General features: G+C 30.1%; 3 protein-coding genes across 3 annotated transcripts; 1 reads left to right on the top strand and 2 right to left on the bottom strand.

The window, feature by feature from the left end:
* Positions 1 to 582: 582 nt before the first annotated feature.
* On the bottom strand, positions 583 to 2508 carry HELRODRAFT_162385 (hypothetical protein; the record flags this gene model as incomplete). The annotated part of the gene is made up of 7 exons (XM_009024605.1): positions 583 to 723; positions 787 to 867; positions 956 to 1051; positions 1319 to 1383; positions 1591 to 1659; positions 2043 to 2148; positions 2431 to 2508. The coding sequence occupies 7 exons, from the start codon at positions 2506 to 2508 to the stop codon at positions 583 to 585; spliced, it is 636 nt and encodes a 211-aa protein (XP_009022853.1).
* Positions 2509 to 4302: 1794 nt separating this feature from the next.
* HELRODRAFT_188954 (hypothetical protein) lies at positions 4303 to 10335 on the bottom strand. The gene is made up of 14 exons (XM_009024604.1): positions 9812 to 10335; positions 9471 to 9642; positions 8898 to 9042; positions 8419 to 8585; positions 8157 to 8287; positions 7933 to 7993; positions 7192 to 7369; positions 6763 to 6880; positions 6551 to 6661; positions 6149 to 6291; positions 5478 to 5556; positions 5009 to 5119; positions 4680 to 4823; positions 4303 to 4560 (listed from the first exon to the last, which is right to left on the bottom strand). Exons 1-14 carry the CDS (start codon positions 10007 to 10009, stop codon positions 4351 to 4353), a joined length of 1968 nt encoding a protein of 655 aa, XP_009022852.1. The 5' UTR covers positions 10010 to 10335; the 3' UTR covers positions 4303 to 4350.
* Positions 10336 to 11839: 1504 nt separating this feature from the next.
* HELRODRAFT_107075 (hypothetical protein) lies at positions 11840 to 16226 on the top strand. The gene is made up of 12 exons (XM_009024603.1): positions 11840 to 12048; positions 12663 to 12755; positions 12829 to 13007; positions 13411 to 13531; positions 13708 to 13759; positions 13847 to 13972; positions 14140 to 14275; positions 14469 to 14553; positions 14799 to 15071; positions 15422 to 15555; positions 15664 to 15719; positions 15855 to 16226. The coding sequence occupies exons 1-12, from the start codon at positions 11956 to 11958 to the stop codon at positions 16019 to 16021; spliced, it is 1515 nt and encodes a 504-aa protein (XP_009022851.1). The 5' UTR covers positions 11840 to 11955; the 3' UTR covers positions 16022 to 16226.
* The last annotated feature ends 750 nt before the right edge of the window (positions 16227 to 16976 follow it).

Genomic DNA, 16976 nt, shown 5'->3' with positions numbered 1-16976 from the left:
CTTACGGGTATGCACATTTACAAAAACTTATAGGCGTCACGGAGATATATATACCAAAGTCGTAATTAACTAAAAAAGCATGAAATAAGATGCTAACCACCCATAGTTGCAAAAATCTTTAGCAAATTATACTTTTTTTAAAAACAAGTTTATTTGCCACAGCATTAATACGTCCTAAAATTATAAAGAATGATTGTGCCAGCAAAGCTAACAATGCGGAATATATATACACAGCTAAACACAGGTGCGTTAAGAATGTAGTTTATTAAGCAAGTATTATACTTACACATATGTACATATATGTATATATATATATATATATATATATATATATATATATATACATATATGTATATATATATATATATATATATATATATATATATATATATACATATATACACACATATATTTATATGACATAGTTTCGACAAAACTGAACTGAAGACAATACAACACTTTAGTTCACAAGCTTAACAAAACCAGATAGCACAGGATTTTACTTGAATGTATTGATATAAACAAAATCATTCAACAATGTAAAAAAATTGTTTGGCTGCGTTAACTAAAATTTCAGATGTCTCAGTTGTTTTTTCTTGATAATTTAATAGGAGGTCCTGATTTTTTTGACTGTAGCACTTGTACAGCATATTCTAGTTCCTGAATTTTTCTCTTCAGTCCTGCTTTCTCTCTATCAGATTCTTGTTTCTCGTGTAGCAGTTTCTATGGCACAGACAATGTAATGATTAAACTGTATGAAAAAGTATTGTAATAGTAAATATATACTTTTCTGAATATATCTTGATTTTCATTAAAAGAATTGCTCCCATTTGAACCAGGTTGCAACTTTACTAATCTGTCTTCCATCTTTATAGTAAAACATTTTTGAAATATTATCAGCAATAAGATAAAAAAGGAAAAAATAATATTTGTTTAATTTATAAAAATTATTTACTTCAACTTTGTATTTGTTGAGTTCATCTCTGAAATCAATTTTCATTTGTTCAATATCTTGCTGTTGAGTCATTATAAAATCATCTTTGCTTTCAAGCTGAGTTTGATAGTTGATTGTAATTTGTTCAACTGGAATTTACAGAATATTTAACCTTAATGACTAATTGTTTATCAAATTATAAAAAATTGACTTAATGTTTCATGTTTGTTCTTTAAGGTTTGCAATTCAACTTCATGTTTCTTGGTCAACTCATCGTTTTGTTTTTCCAAAATTAAATTCTTAGATGACCATTCCTATATCATTACACCAAAAATTTTAATGTTAACATTTAAAATATTTTAAACAAAAAATTATTACGCTAACTTGATTGCTCTCTTTCAATTTTGATTTCATAAGTTCCAGCTCATTCTTTATATTATCCATTTCAACTTTTGAAATAGTATAACATTGACATAAACAATAATTTTTTAAATTGATATATACTTTGTTTTACATTATTAAAAATGTTTCTATCAAATGAGATATTATATTAATAACATTAAAATAGCATGCTTTTGAGCACAATTATATGATCATATCAAAATGATAGAAGAAACTTAAAACAAATTTGAAATTAATTTCTAAAAATTAAATACCTCTAATGTTGAAATCATTAACACTATTGCTTGCTTTAATTCTCAAAGCATTTTGTAATTCATCAATATCTAATGAATAAAAAAATTTGTTATACAAAATAAACAATAAACAATAACTTTTTAGAAAATTGTCAAACCTTCCAAGTTTTCATTGCAAATTATAGTACAATTTAAAAAAACAACAACAACACATGTTTAGACGACATTTTCCCCGAGATCCGGGGTTGCCGTTTGGCTACCTATGACGAAACCTGAAATACCCCTTTTGTCATCATAAATATTTTATTGGCTAATTTTTATGCAGGATGTCCTTCCTTACGCAACCACAGTTATAAGCGGTGGGCCTAGCCTTTGATGATCCAACATCACTCACAAGGCAGTGAGGGTCAGTTTAATGTCATAACCAGAACAATGTACAATTTAAGAAAAAAATATATTTAAAAAATGCCCACCTTTTAGGAGTTTTATCTCATTCTCTTTGTAGAGTTCTAATTGCTCGTTGGAACACTTCAACGACTTTTCTAGTTTATTGCATTTGTTAAATATTTCATAAACTGCCTAAAAATTAATGCATAAAAAAGTATTACAATTTTAAATTGACCTGATTTTGTTTAATTAATTTACTAACTTAAGTCAAAAGTGGTTAATTAAATAAAATTATGTTTTTAATTTAATTCAAATTTTTTAAAAATATAATTATAAATAATATAATTATAAAATCAATTGAAATATTATTAAAACATTAATGGATTCGTATACTATACAATATACGCGCCTCTTTTTTATCTTATCAATCAACTTATTCTATTCTTAAGATTATTTTATCGTCTTAGTTCTTACTTCTTGATGGGATTCCAGTTGTGAAATGATGTTTGCGAATTCGTTTTGATGAGATAACTCTGACTTTTCTACATCCATTACTTCAAATATCAAAGAAGAATTCTTAAAGTACTTTATATGTCGAAGAAGAATTTTTAAAACATACAACAAACCGCTCTTAATAGCTGTGTTCAAACAATTTCGTCTTAATTACAATTACAAGTCTAAATAAACACAAAACAAATTTGAGCTTGCTTAGTGAAGAAACCAACATGGCGATCATAGTTTCTACCTGGATTTTTTTTTATAAATGTTTAGCGCGTAACATTATTTACGCTATAAATATTTTAAAATGATTATGCATGCATAATTATAATGCCAAAATTTACTACCGAAATAGCCCTGCTGTAATTTTTCATTACAAACTTTACTGAAAACAAGAACAGTGTTGACGTCACAAATTTATATCTTGTGCAGATAACCTCTTGGAATCAACCAAGGAAGGACAAGATAAAAAATACTGTGAGACAACCATATCTAGCGTGGAACCTCCACGAAATACAAAGCAATGCAACCCCGATATTTTCCAACCTTATTTTGTATCATTCGTACAATTATATCTCTGTGCGACTTTGGGATTTCTCTCAGGCCTATAACAGTGTTTATCAGTTTCACACGTCATGGATAGAATAAGAACTAAAAAATAATTTCAAAAAACAAGTTTGTTGAGAGATTTTATAAAAATTAAAAATATTCTAAATAACTATCGTTTAATGATTTGTTGTATTTTGCCATTCATATATATTATAAAGTACAGACTACTGAACACCGAGGAATGCGGTGATATAAAAGAAGTCGGGGATGAACGTCCAAAATATTTTTATAAATTGACTTCGACCAACATTTGTAGTCAACATTTGTTAACTAGTGTATAATATAAATTCATACGATTTAAATAATTTTTCGGTTGAAGCAGAAAGATCATTTTTTAAACATTTTTCAAAAAATTTCAAACAATTTTAACGTAAAATGATCATAATCAACCCGGATACTTGTATAGTAGTGAGAGAGCAAAACAACCATGAATTCAATAAGTTAAAAATAATGCTTAACGATGAATTCTACAGAAAGTGTACATTCACAAGTAACATGTTTTCCTAAAAATAAACAACGTCGTAGAATAACTATTTACAAATTTGGTGAGTAAATGATGGAATGCATACAGGATAGAATACAGGCAGAACAAACAATAATAACGGGGCTAATGTATCAAAGTAATGAAACCTTAACAACACTTTCTCTACCATATGAGCAAGCGTTGTAATATAATTAGAAATAATAATAATAATAACAATAATAATAATAAGTTACAATAAAAATAAGTGCACTTGCATGAAAACTATGGTAAAACAAATAACTCTATGCCGCAATTAAGAATGATATGCTCGCTATATAAACAAAAAAGTATTCAGCTTATAATATAAAAAAAATAATATAATGCTAGAAATAAGCGTTTTAAAATAACGTTGGACATACATTGTTCACACAGTTAAAAATAGATCGATTAAAATTTTGCTTACAATATCATGTTATTAATCCGATTTATTAAATGTGAAATAAATTAATAATTGTTGGCAATAATAACATATATCTGGGAAATGAATCCGTGCATAACAAAGACATTAAAAATTTATGTATAAACGTTAATATATGCGTGTATGTACATACTTAATATGTAAACGTGAAATTATTAAGAGTTTTAATAATAGAGTTTTAGTGATTTGAAATTTGAAATTCGTTTACACCAAAATTTTAAAAAATTAATACCATTAATTTAGTAGCTAAACTAAGATAGTCATCATGAGATGCGAACACATAAATTGTTTAAACATAATATAACAGCAATAAAAAATAATAAAGAAATTAAAAAATAGAAATAAGCTAATAATTAGCGTCGTCAGCAGGTTCGGTGAGAGTATCTTCGAACTTGCTGGCGTACCACTCCTTCCTGGCCTGCTCCTTATTTAAAACAGACCACTTCCAGCGTTGCGTCTTCACCTCAGGATCACAGGGATTCATGAAAATCTCCTTCCTCTCTGCGTCACAGTCAAGGCACAAATTAGAAACCGGATGCAGAAGCTGTTGGGTGTCCTGTCGGAAAATATTAACAACTCAACGTGAACATGCGTAGACAGGTACCTTTCGAACCCAACAAATAAAACGATACTGCAAATGATAACTGTTGGAGACACAAATAATTGATTACTGACCACGTTGTATTTCCACCATTGATTCCCTTGCATACCGTGACACGTGTATAAAATGACAGGTGACTTGTTATCAGACTTGGAGACGTCGAAGCAAACAGACCTTCCTCTCGGACGAATGTCTCTATGCCATGTTAGCTGCAGTTGCTAGTTTGATAAAAGGCATAAGACATTTCAGGATGTTTTGCGTTCAAACAATGGATAATATTATTAATGTCAAAGAAGCATCAGGCGCTGAAACTGAAATAAAGTTATTCAGACGTTTAACATTGAATTGTTACTTTTACCCTAACACTCCATGAAATCCAACCCACAAATAACAAATAGGCCACCTGTTCCCCGGATATCTTAGGGTCAGCTGATCGGCAGGTTTCGAGTTGAAAACGAGAATTTTCCGAAGCAAACTTCAGATCAACACACAACTTGCCTTCCACATTTTGTAGCTATGAAAAAAATGATGTGATGTTTAGAAATAACCAACTATGAAAACTTTATAACAAAAATTACAACAAACAATAACAACAAATAAAATTATAATATTGCAAAAGAGACGTCACAAAGTTTAATTTAACAATAAAATAAACAACCAAACAGCTGAAGTTGTTCTGTGAATAACTTGTTGAAATAAAATAATTCAATATACAACAAACAATTTTTAAATCAACAACGCCAGTTAAAGATAGTTCATAACAAAAGCTCAGTAGTACAGCAATGGACAAATGAATGTAGTTTCGCCAAAAAACAGCAACGGTAACAAGAGCAACAATCTCAGCAACAACAACAACAAAATGATCAACAAACCTCTCCCTCGCCAACATTTGGAGGTTCAACCATTGGATACTTCAGTGGCAAATCAAATGCTATCTTCGCCATGAACCATCTTGAAAAAACATTCTTCAATAAATGTTGATGTTAAATTGATTTCTAAAATATAAATTTTTCAACTGGTAAGCAAATGATCAAATTAGGAAGTGCAGAATATTTGATTGAAGAGTTGATGATGACGACGACTTGCAATGCAGACTACGAATGCAGAATGGTGGAGTAGAAAAAATAAAAATTATTATTGTAACTAATAATATTAATTTAAAGAAAACATAATATGCTCCTTTGTTTTAAAGCACATGTTCATCGGATGAATGGAATAACGTTTGTTAAAGAAATATGGGGAAAGTAATGAATAGCAGGAAACAACAGTTTTAGTCAGCTTAAAAATTTTCAATTTGAAGCAGAAAAATTAATAAGATTATTCAAACAATTGTGAATGTTCATAGTGAACACGTGTCAAGTTTGATATAAATAATAAAAAAAACGAACAACAAAAGATAGACGGAGAGTTTAAAAAATTTCAATCAAGCAGATATGAATAGACGATTTCAAAAACTTAGAACCCGCATTTGCTTTCTAACATTTAAAAAATATATCTGAATAACTACAACAAGATGAAATGACACAAGCTCTCTGCACTGCACCTGAACGGTTTGCAGTGAAGTCGTTCCCTGACAGCCAGTTGCTGAGAAACATCTCCCATGTCAGCTGTCCTGTAGTGAGGCCTGCGAGCATACAAGAACTCCTTGTACTCGTCCATCCATACTTCCGCGACACGCTTGTAATTCTGTATGCATTGGGGTTCCACACAATAACGATAAGTATATATTAAATTTTTAATTATTTTTTTAATTTTAATTTAATTAATTTTTCAAATTATAAATAATTTTATTTAGCGTATCTTATTGAAACTTTGACAACATTTTTAAAATGAAACAGTGAAGTTTGGAAGTGTCAAATGGTCATTAAATTAGATGGAAACATTGAATATTAAAACGAGGAAACATGTAACAATACATATAATAGGTTAGACATGATGAACAAACCCTGGCAATGAAATCACCAATCCCTGGATTAGGAAATGGCGCAAACTTCCTGTAGATGTGTCCAACTCTCGAGCATGGTGCATCAACCATTGTTCCACCACACTGCCAGATCTATGAGAAAATTTTTAACTCACTTTAAAACCTAAACCATTTTACCAAGAAGCCAAAAGGCACAAGCAACAAAACAAGTGACAACAATGTTGTTGACATGCCTTGAAAGAGAGTTCATACTGTTCCCCTCCCCAAATATCAAGACCAGGATCATACCCACCGAGCTCCCAGAACCACTTGGTACTAATTGCAAACAACCCCCCGGCCATTACAGGACTCCTGATTTGTTTCACACAACATTACAACTTATTTTAATTAATTATTACGGCCTATTTGCATACGATATTACAATTAATTTAGACATAACAATACAATTTTTACTGTCTAGGATATTGTAGTTTATTTACTCAAAATATTACTATTTCGTCACATACAATATTTCAATGCATTTACGATAATACAATTAATTTATATTAATGTTGGTTTCTATCTTATCACTGTAATAATAATAGTTTGTTTTTTTTTAACTTGATTATGTCTATCACTTTTTGCAAACAAAAAAAAAGAAAGAAAAAGAGAAAAGAAATTACTTAAATGGTTGGGAAGGATTCTGTAGATCTTTTTTTAAAAGTGGAAGTCGTTTGTAGAAGAACTCCCAATCGAAAGCTCCTCTGGCTCCTTCGTCCTGTGCTCGATAGGCAAAATTTTCGTAGTCGATGACATCAATGAATGGACACACCACTGTCTTGTAGTTCTCTGTTATCGGATCTGAAACGAGTTCATCAAAAAGTTTTTTTTATGCTCCATCCATCCAAGAAAACAGCTGACTGATAAATAATTCCAACTATAAAATGTTAATTATGAATATTAACAGGTCAGCACCATTTTTAGCTCACACTCACCACTCATTGTATATAATGTTACATTAAAACATTGTTACCAATAAATCAATCATTATATTAGCTCTATTGAAAATTTTATAAGCCTAAAAAATTCCAAATATGCAAATGTATGAACGGCTTGTTTAAAAATAGATAAGAGTAAAAAATAAAAAACTACAAAACAATAGAATACAAAAAAAACTACATCAAAATAACAAATAAGTGATTTTTAATTCACTACACACATTTGAGTTTTTGAAATCTAAAATTTGAGATTTATGTTTGATACCACTACAAGTTTAGATTTTAACATAACAAATAAAAAATATGTAATCAATCAAACGCTAGCACTAAGACATTATCTCAGCTAACTCGCCATACACTCATCACAAAGTCATCTCAAAATCAGCCTGAATTTATTTTTTGTGAAAAAGGAAGAGAAATTGTTACCTAGCAATGGCGGCAACCAGTTGACATTTGCTTCGACATGCGAATCAAGGAAGATCAGCACCTGAATGAAACAAAAGAAAACTTATCAATTATTTCAACTTCGAGAAAATATTGTTATTTTATATTAACAGAACTATTGTGATGAAAACAAAAAAAAAACATTAAAGGGGTGGAAAATGATATTTAAAATAAAAAGTAAGCTATTAGAAAAAGTTTTTCCTAACTTGTCCCATTGCAGCTTTGGCTCCCGTTATCCTGGTTCTAATGAGTCCCTCCCTACGGGTCTGATGAATAACCTTCACCTTGCCTCCATAATTCTGGGCCAGATGATCATCCAACTGCTTCTTGCAGTGTTCTGATCAATTCAAAACATTCATCACTCCAAACTAATATTCAAAACTAAAACAAATTATAAAAATTTAACATTTCAACCCAAATAACAAACAAACTGTAGAGAATTAAAAGGAAATGAATAAACGGTCAGACCTTTAGAGCTGAAGTCATCAACAAGGATGATTTCATGTAGGAGTTCAGGTGGAGATCTGTTGAGAACACTCTTTACAGTTCTCAGGAGAGTCGACCAGTGCTCATTGTGGAATGGCACAACAATGCTTGCATTCAACAGTTTTGGCCGGTATTTCTTTTTCCTGCAACTATTTTTAAATGTTTGCAAGCTGCTAGTGGGCAAAAACAAAAAAATGTATAATATATGATGTAAAAAATGTATATGTATATAAATGCTTTCATGAAAAATATTTCAAATTCCATAAAATATTGAGAATTGAAAGGAACGGCATGGCATTAATGATTATGATAAAGAGGTCGATGACAGTTGATGGTCAGGGTTACCATGGTCACAATGTAAAGGACTAACTGTGATGATGACAAAAGAAAGATGCTCATGAATAATAATAAAAACAAACTATAATAATGATGAAGAACGATGGTGATGTTTGTTAACTAACTCAGGATGCCTGATATCTTTGATAGCTCGATCCAAAGAGATCTTGTCACTGGCCAGTGCATTGAAGCCATTTACTGAATACAAGTCCTTCTTTTTCTCCTCATCCTCAGGTCCCAGTATCACAGAAACACCCTGCTCTCCAGGACCTGATCAACATTTTAAATTGGAGATTTCGGTGTGGAAAAATAATTATGGCATAAGCATGCAAAAATTATGTTTATTTGATAGATCTGATGACAGGGAAGATCTGATGTCTGAAAATGTGGTGAAGTTATTATCATTAGAATAACATACATACACTTGTTTTTTTACTATTATATTTACTATAAACAAGTGCTAATTACTCTTGATAAATTAATGTTATTTTATATTTAGTAGAAATCTGGATCAAAAACCTCAAATTAATATTAAGAATGGGGAAAAACTAATGAAAATATTAAATTTGAAAAAAAAATTAACTAAACAAGTCCAAATTCATAGCCAAAATGCATTTAATTAACTCATTTAATTCCTTGGATTTGATTAATTTAACCAATGTTTAACTATAACAATGAACATATATTTATTTATACACCAGTTCTTCTTAGTTCTTCTTCAATGGCTTCATAATTGTGCCAATCTTTTAAATCATCACTGTGGCCATCATGCTCTTCTGGCTTCTTTTGGAATGGTACTGGAGTCGGAAGATGTTTCTTTATTGGAGTGAGATCTTCGCTCTTCATTGCTACTGGAACTGTCCATTCTCTCTGTCAGGTAAATTATTATTTTTTAGTAAGATTATTGGTGCAATTCAAATTAACTTGAAACAAATGTTAATAAAACAATGTTCTCATTTACATTTATTTAATTAACAAATCAATTAAAAATTATAATTTCAAATTGAATTGTTTTTTAATTTGAATTTTCATTACTTACAGGTTCAAATATTTTGTTTAAGTCATCAGGATCAACTGGAAGTGCCCCTTTTAAATTGGCCTTGTGGAACTTCAATCTGGTCTTCTGGAAACCATTTTCAGCATCCCCCAAAAAAAATTTCACAACTACAGGACCAAGAGTAAGCAAGAAAGCAGCAAAGAAAAGATATTTGGCTATGGTTATAGCGTTACGTTTCATGTTCTATTATAATAATTAGCAATGATAACTAAGGTACTAAATCACCGTTTTTAATTGATTTGATTATTGAATTGTGTGTGAATGCAAAATTTAACAAAATTTTTTACAAAATCATTAAATTAAAAGAAATAAATATAAACATAAAAATAACAAAAATAAATCTCAAGTTGTATTGAACTCTCAAACGTTAAAATACAAAAAACAGAATCGAATCACGCAGGGGACATGTTGATTTGAATAAAAAATTATAATTAATTAAACTTTTATCATCGACAAAAAATAAACAAAAACACGATGGCTGGCCTTCTCTGACCAGCCACATCACATTAGAAAAAAGTAAAGTAGACAACAACACTAAACAAAGGGCGATGGCAAAGGTTAGATTGAATTCTTGAATTATTTACTCTTCGGAATTAGCTATCTTTCTGCTTTTTAATTGTTGAAGGTCTGATATTGTTTTTTTTTTTGTAAAACACAAGCGATACGTCAAAGTTATTTTCGCTGCCAGTAGTGTACAATGAAAAGAATTCTTCACCCTTCTTCGCGTCTTTTCCCTTCAGGACATTGGCAACAATCAAACCCAACAAAACTTGATATTTAACAGTTTGATGCAGTTGAATTGTGGTGACACTCAATGAGAAGAATACAAAAGGACAAATATAGATTCAAGATATAGGGAAATATTAATATTACGTCCAAGGGCGGATATAGATAACTTTGAAAGGGTAGCCAAAATTTTTGAAATGTGTAAATTTTAACAAGAGAGCCAAAATTTTGTGGACGGAGCCCAAGATTTGTAACAGTATGGCTGAAGACTTTTTTTGCTTATCACGTTCATTTTTAATCGATTCGATAATCAACATAAAACGGTTCTTTTTTCGGTGAAAATAATGAGTTTTACTAATTTTTGTTAAAATTATTTTCTCCCTAGATCCGCCGCTGATTACGTCTAAGTATATCATTACGTTATGATCGAAAAATGTTTAAGAATTTTATTAAGTCACTTATATAGAATATGCATGTTTATGTACATGTATACATATGTTCTAAATGGAATCACATAAATAAAATAATGTTCGTTCGTTCCTTCAGATTTTTATGTCGTTTTAACAGGCCTTTCCTGTCTTTACGCCACTGGAAAAATTGAAAAGAGGTAATGTAATATATGGAATAATGTAAAAGTGGTGGACGACAAAGAACCAAATTTTGGGCGATGTCTGTCAAGCACGACGATCTCAAATCCGTTGGCCTATATTATAGGCCAATATAAATAGAATATATATTCTATTTATGTATAGGCCTTATACATACACCAGAAAAAATTCTAAAAAACGCATAAATATTATGCAAATGCATGAAATAAATATACATATAATATAACATAATAAAATTATGTAATTTAGCATATATTATATATATATATATAATATACACATATATATGTTTGTCATATATATACATATTATATATATATATATTATATATATATATATAATATACACATATATATGTTTGTCATATATATATATATATATATATGTTTGTCATATATATATATCATATAAATATTTTATATATATATATCTATAGAATATTTATATGACAGACATATATGTAATAAATCTATTAAAAATAATTATAATGAAAAATTAATAAATTAATTTAAAAAAATTAATTTATTATTAAACTTAACAAATGTAAAAATTTTTAAAGTTGATAAGTTTGATGAATTTCATGAAAACTATAGAAATAGACCAGACTTGAAGACACAAATCTGTAAGGGTGCGTTCGAAGGCCAGTATAGGCCCAAATTAAATAAAGATTCAACTATTTTATTCCTGCGCCAACTGTCACGACGTTTTGTTTTTCCACGTGTTTTTTGTATAAAATTTCACAAATTTCATAAATATTCTGGTTAAATAATTTTATATAGTTAAAAGTGAAAAATGGCTGATTTTAAAAAGTTGCATTTACAATCGTACAGCTTGTTAAATCGCAAGGAATCGCTTAAAGATTCTCCTTATTGGAAAAATTTGCAGGTTAAAACTCAAAAATCAAAATGTTTTCATTTTAGATTTTTTTTATAAATTATTTTATTAAAATAAAATGACAAGAAAAAATATATAAAAATAATAATTTTTAACTTGGAAAGGTTATTTTAATTTTACTATAGTAGTCGGTGCTACTTGTGTATTTAGCATTTTTCTTTTTTTATGGTTATTATTTTATAATTTATTATCTATTATGGCATTATGATTATGTTGTTAGTTAATATTAATATTAATTAAATTATTAGAATTAATTAACGTGGGTTATGTGAAATGTTATAGGTCAATTTAATGCTCAACTATTTGGTGTGATGGCTCAATGTTTAAACTTTAAAGGCACCTGGTCTTGCTATTGCTATGACTGTTCGAATACAAAGAGATTGCCGCCTATCATATGCAATGTGTATGATGCATGGTTTGCACGCGCGTTCATATATGCTGTGTGTGTTTGTCATTGAAACCTCTGAAGCAAACGCAAAAGAGAAAGAAACCTTTAACCTTTATTTAATTAAATATAACCATTGAGGTGGGTTACTTATTTGATTTGACCTTCCACCTTGTAGTTCAGTTCATCTGATTTTTAATTATTATTGACTTGTTTACAGTTTCCAATAACCATAAAAAACTCAGGAGCTGTGACCCAAATCAATTTCTCTCCCATTGAACCTTACAATTATCTAGTGGCCAATTCAACACGAGTTAGTACAAGCTATTTCAGTTTCATTGTCGATTCCATTGCTTAGCTCACTTTCGACCAAATTATTAACACAGGTGCAAGTTTATTCAATTAAGTCAAATGCTCCTTCGAAGACACCTCATCAATTTCACGATGTGGTCAGATCAGCATGCTACAGGTCAGATGGTCAGTTGATAACTGTTGGCTGTGATGATGCCACATTGTGGGTCATCCATCAAAAACATTTCAAACAAGTTTTCAATGGGCATTCAAGGTCAGCCTGATTTTATTAAATTTAAATTAATTTCAGTTTATTTACAAATTTTATTATAATGGAAAATTGAGTTGTCTGTCACTTAAAAATCACAAATAGCATTAAACTTATTAATATGTTTTTAGCAACATTACACTGACAATTGAAAAATGTATTTAAACTTTTTAAGGTACTGAACCAAATTTTATTATATAAGGATGTAATACTTACACACATGTCCTTTTACCCGGTTTATTTCTATATCTGATTCATGGATACATTTTTTAATTTGTTTATCTGATTTAAATGAAATATACCAGTACTCTTGTTAGTTGGAATGATCTAGTGAAGCATACATAGGCTCTTAATATTGATGAAAAATAAATCAATGATGTTAATTTTCTATTTCACTCGCTTTGTTCAGATCTGTCTATTTAGCAAAATTCTTGGACAACTATAAATTGTTCTCTGGATCAGACGACAAAACAGTTAAGATTTGGGACCTGGCTACCAAATCTGAAATCATCACATTCAATGAGCATGAAGTTGGTTCTAACAGTTTTTCTTTATTCTTAATATCTTCTTGATAGATTCTCTGTTAAAAAAATTTTAATTAATTATTTTTTTTAGTTAAACTTTTCCTAAATTGACTTTTGTTAACAAATTGCAGGATTTATACTTTCACTGTTATAATGATACTAAGTATTTTTTTTGGTAACAGGACTACGTGAGATGTGGCAACAAAGGAGCATCTAATGATCTCTTCATAACTGGTCGGTATTAGATTGAATCATTTTTTGTTGACATTATTTTTCAACTTGTAGAAAAATCCAAGAAGTGTTCTATATTTATCTATTCAGGATCATATGATCACAGAGTGAAATTGTTTGATTCGCGATGTAAGCTCAGTGTCCTGACAATGAACCATGGCGATCCTGTAGAATCTGTCGTCATGTATCCATCGGCTGGTGTCATTGCATCTGCAGGTCAATATAACAATGATTGCCTCTATTCATCTTTTGCTCATAAGTTTCATACAAGTTTAAATTTTTATTGAGTTCTGATTGAAACCAGGGAATAACTTTTAGTTGATCACTATTTATTCAATAAAACTTTGAATAATGATCAATGTAATTGATGTAAAATGAAATAGGAGGGACGTCCATAAAGTTGTGGGATGTCTTATCGGGTGGCAGGCTGATGGGCTCCATGAACAACCACCACAAAACAATCACAAGTCTGTGCTTCTGTGACAACAGAAGAAGATTGGTGTCTGCCTCTCTTGATAGGTTCCTTGTTTATTATTTTTTTATATTTTTGTGTTCAATCTCAATATGACCCATAGGTGCTCTATGGTGTTTGAAGCAGGTCTCAGGCCTTACCTGAGGTCTCTTTGAGTAACACTATACAAACAGCAGTACAAAAATATTAAGTGATTGATAAGTAAAAAATAGTTTATGAACTGATGAATAAACATTACAGGCATGTCAAGTTTTATGACATATCAACCAACAACGTGACCTACTCTCTTGATTACCCAACACCCCTCCTCTCCATCGATATAGCTGTTGGTTCATTTTTTGTTTAGTTCTGCTTAACTTCAATTATGTTTTATTAAAGGTTTACATGAGTTGTTGCAAAATTGTTTTACTTTGAAATAAATGTGTAGAACTAATCCCATGGTTTAAAATGTCGTATTGTTATTGCATTTCGTGATTTTTACATTCTATGATGAGATGTGATCACATTATGTGCGTATTTTGGATTTGTTAGTATGCAATCGTTCATGTGTTTTAAACAAATAATTTTCAGCCTGATGACAGCCTGATAGCCACTGGATCAATTGATGGCATGTTAACATTGAAACATCGCAAATCAGATGAAGAGGTAGATAGAGAGAGGCTGGAAAAGAGGATGAGAAAGAAAAGGTCATCAAATTCTTCCGTCCCAATCATTAAGAAGTTTCAACCTAGTGCTGATGGTAATGACGTCACGTTGCATCATCGAAGGAAAGAAATGTTAAGTAAATATGAAACATATCTAAAAACATTTCAGTACTCTAAAGCACTGGATGAAGTTCTCGAAGTTAGTGAATGACTTTAGTCTCTTTCGTATCAATGTCCTTCTTTTTCAGACTGTTATAATCTGAGATTATTTAAAACTTGATTATTTAATTTTTTATTATAAGTACTTTTTTCATATAGCTTGTCATTCCATAGGCTTAATTATTCCTTGCTTATAAGATATCACCTTATATTTTTTATTTTTATAATTTTATAAATTTACATTTATAATATTATAAATATTATAAATGTTTAGAATAATATTAAACTAATGTTTTCTGACAAATGGTTCACTATGCAATGGTTTTATTGAATAGTTGTTAAAAAATAAAATCAAGTAGTGTATAAATATTTGTTTCATCTTTTCAAAAGACAACACTGAGAACAATCCATCCCGAAGTCACCATGACGATGTTGGACGAGTTGAGGAGGAGGCAGGCGTTGAATGGGGCTCTTGCAGGCAGAACTGACAAAGATCTCGCTTCACTCCTCACATTCCTTTTAAAGTCAGTTATGATGGATGATGCTCATTATATCCTTTACAAATAACAGTTAAATTTATCATGATTTTTTTGTTTGCATTTATTATAATAAATAACTTTTTCATTTTACAGAAATTTTGTTCCTCCACACATCAGCACTGTGACTGAAGTTTTGAACACAGTATTAGGTATATCTTTCTTATTAAAGTTATCTCATGTTGAAAATTTTCAAAGATTTTTTTTATTAAAAAATTTTATTGTTCATCATCCTATAATGTCGAAATGGCGTCGTGACGAGTATTTAGATGTAAATGTTTTTGCAGATGTTTATCAGGATCAGCTGATGGATTTTCCGTTATCTTTAATCCAATTGTCAAAATTATTACAAGTCTCGAAAGACAGAATTGATTTCATTGATGAAGGTTTAGGGATCGTAGGCATTTTGAAGTCCATTTTTGCATCTTCAAACATAAACAGTAACATTATATGATGAAAAAGTTTTCAATGTTCTTCTAACTCTGACCGTGTCTTGATTGCGTGTAATTTTTTTTATTGAATTTCTATGTTATTGTTTATAATTAAGTGTAAAAAAATATTTAAATCCGATGTTTATAATAAAAAATGAAATAATTCATATGGCGTATGTTAAACGTTTTATCTGAAAACATTTTATTATCTGCCAAGTTATAAATCGGGATTGAAAAGTAGGTATTAATAATTGTTGCGGTATATGTTCTACTCTTCTTCCTGTGTATGAAAATGTATTTTCTGTTTTAAAGTCGCTAAAAATTCGTAAAGGTAAAAGGTCAATTACACTCTTCCTAAGCTCAGAGGGATCAACAACACGCCACAAACTTTGTATATGAATACGTGCTAAAAGACGCGTCACTCACGGAACATGTGAAAGAAAAGGATCGTTTGTCATAATCGAATCGAACCCGGTCGCTGTTTAACCATTAGGCCATCACGCAACCCAAAATGTAGAAAGTAAAAATGTTAGCAAAATATTCAAACATTTTGTTAACCGGTTTTACCCATTCATTTCGTGTTTATTAATTGATTGTAAGTAGCCTCAGCAGCCATAATTTGTTTACGATGAGATTTCGACAGATGCAAGAGGATTTGGTTTACGATGAAATTTCAATATTACAAGAAAATTTTTTGAGGGACCAGAATAGAACAATTTTTATCCGACTCCAGAAAAGATTATTATTTGAGAAAAGATTATTATAAATACGATTTTTAAGCTCGTGTTTTCTAGTGGATCAATTAGTTCGTAGAGCGCTATGTCCTCGATGTTCAACAGCGCTCGTCTGTGAATTATAAAGTTGGGTCTAGATCTGCTCTAAACTTTGCAAATGATGGAAAAGTAGTAAGAAAAAGAGGTAGAGAGTTCGAGAGAAAAGGGATATAAAAAGCAAACGCAGATTTAACATAAGAGTGTT

The sequence above is a fragment of the Helobdella robusta genome (genome assembly GCF_000326865.2).
Source record: "Helobdella robusta unplaced genomic scaffold HELROscaffold_4, whole genome shotgun sequence".
Lineage (NCBI taxonomy): Eukaryota > Metazoa > Annelida > Clitellata > Rhynchobdellida > Glossiphoniidae > Helobdella > Helobdella robusta.
The sequence above is the reverse complement of the archived record's forward strand: the minus strand, read 5'-3'. Positions and strand labels throughout refer to the sequence as shown.

What these genes read in the sequence shown, in the direction of transcription:
- HELRODRAFT_107075 (XM_009024603.1), top strand. Translation starts at nt 11,956, where the DNA reads ATGGCTGATTTTAAAAAGTTGCATTTACAATCGTACAGCTTGTTAAAT. An exon ending in GTTTTCAATGGGCATTCAAG is followed by an intron (nt 13,008 to 13,410) that starts GTCAGCCTGATT and finishes CGCTTTGTTCAG; the next exon opens with ATCTGTCTATTTAGCAAAAT. An exon ending in CACTGGATGAAGTTCTCGAA is followed by an intron (nt 15,072 to 15,421) that starts GTTAGTGAATGA and finishes TCTTTTCAAAAG; the next exon opens with ACAACACTGAGAACAATCCA.
- HELRODRAFT_188954 (XM_009024604.1), bottom strand. Translation starts at nt 10,009, where the DNA reads ATGAAACGTAACGCTATAACCATAGCCAAATATCTTTTCTTTGCTGCT. An exon ending in AGAAGAACTAAGAAGAACTG is followed by an intron (nt 9,043 to 9,470) that starts GTGTATAAATAA and finishes AATGTTGATCAG; the next exon opens with GTCCTGGAGAGCAGGGTGTT. An exon ending in TGATGACTTCAGCTCTAAAG is followed by an intron (nt 8,288 to 8,418) that starts GTCTGACCGTTT and finishes TGAATTGATCAG; the next exon opens with AACACTGCAAGAAGCAGTTG.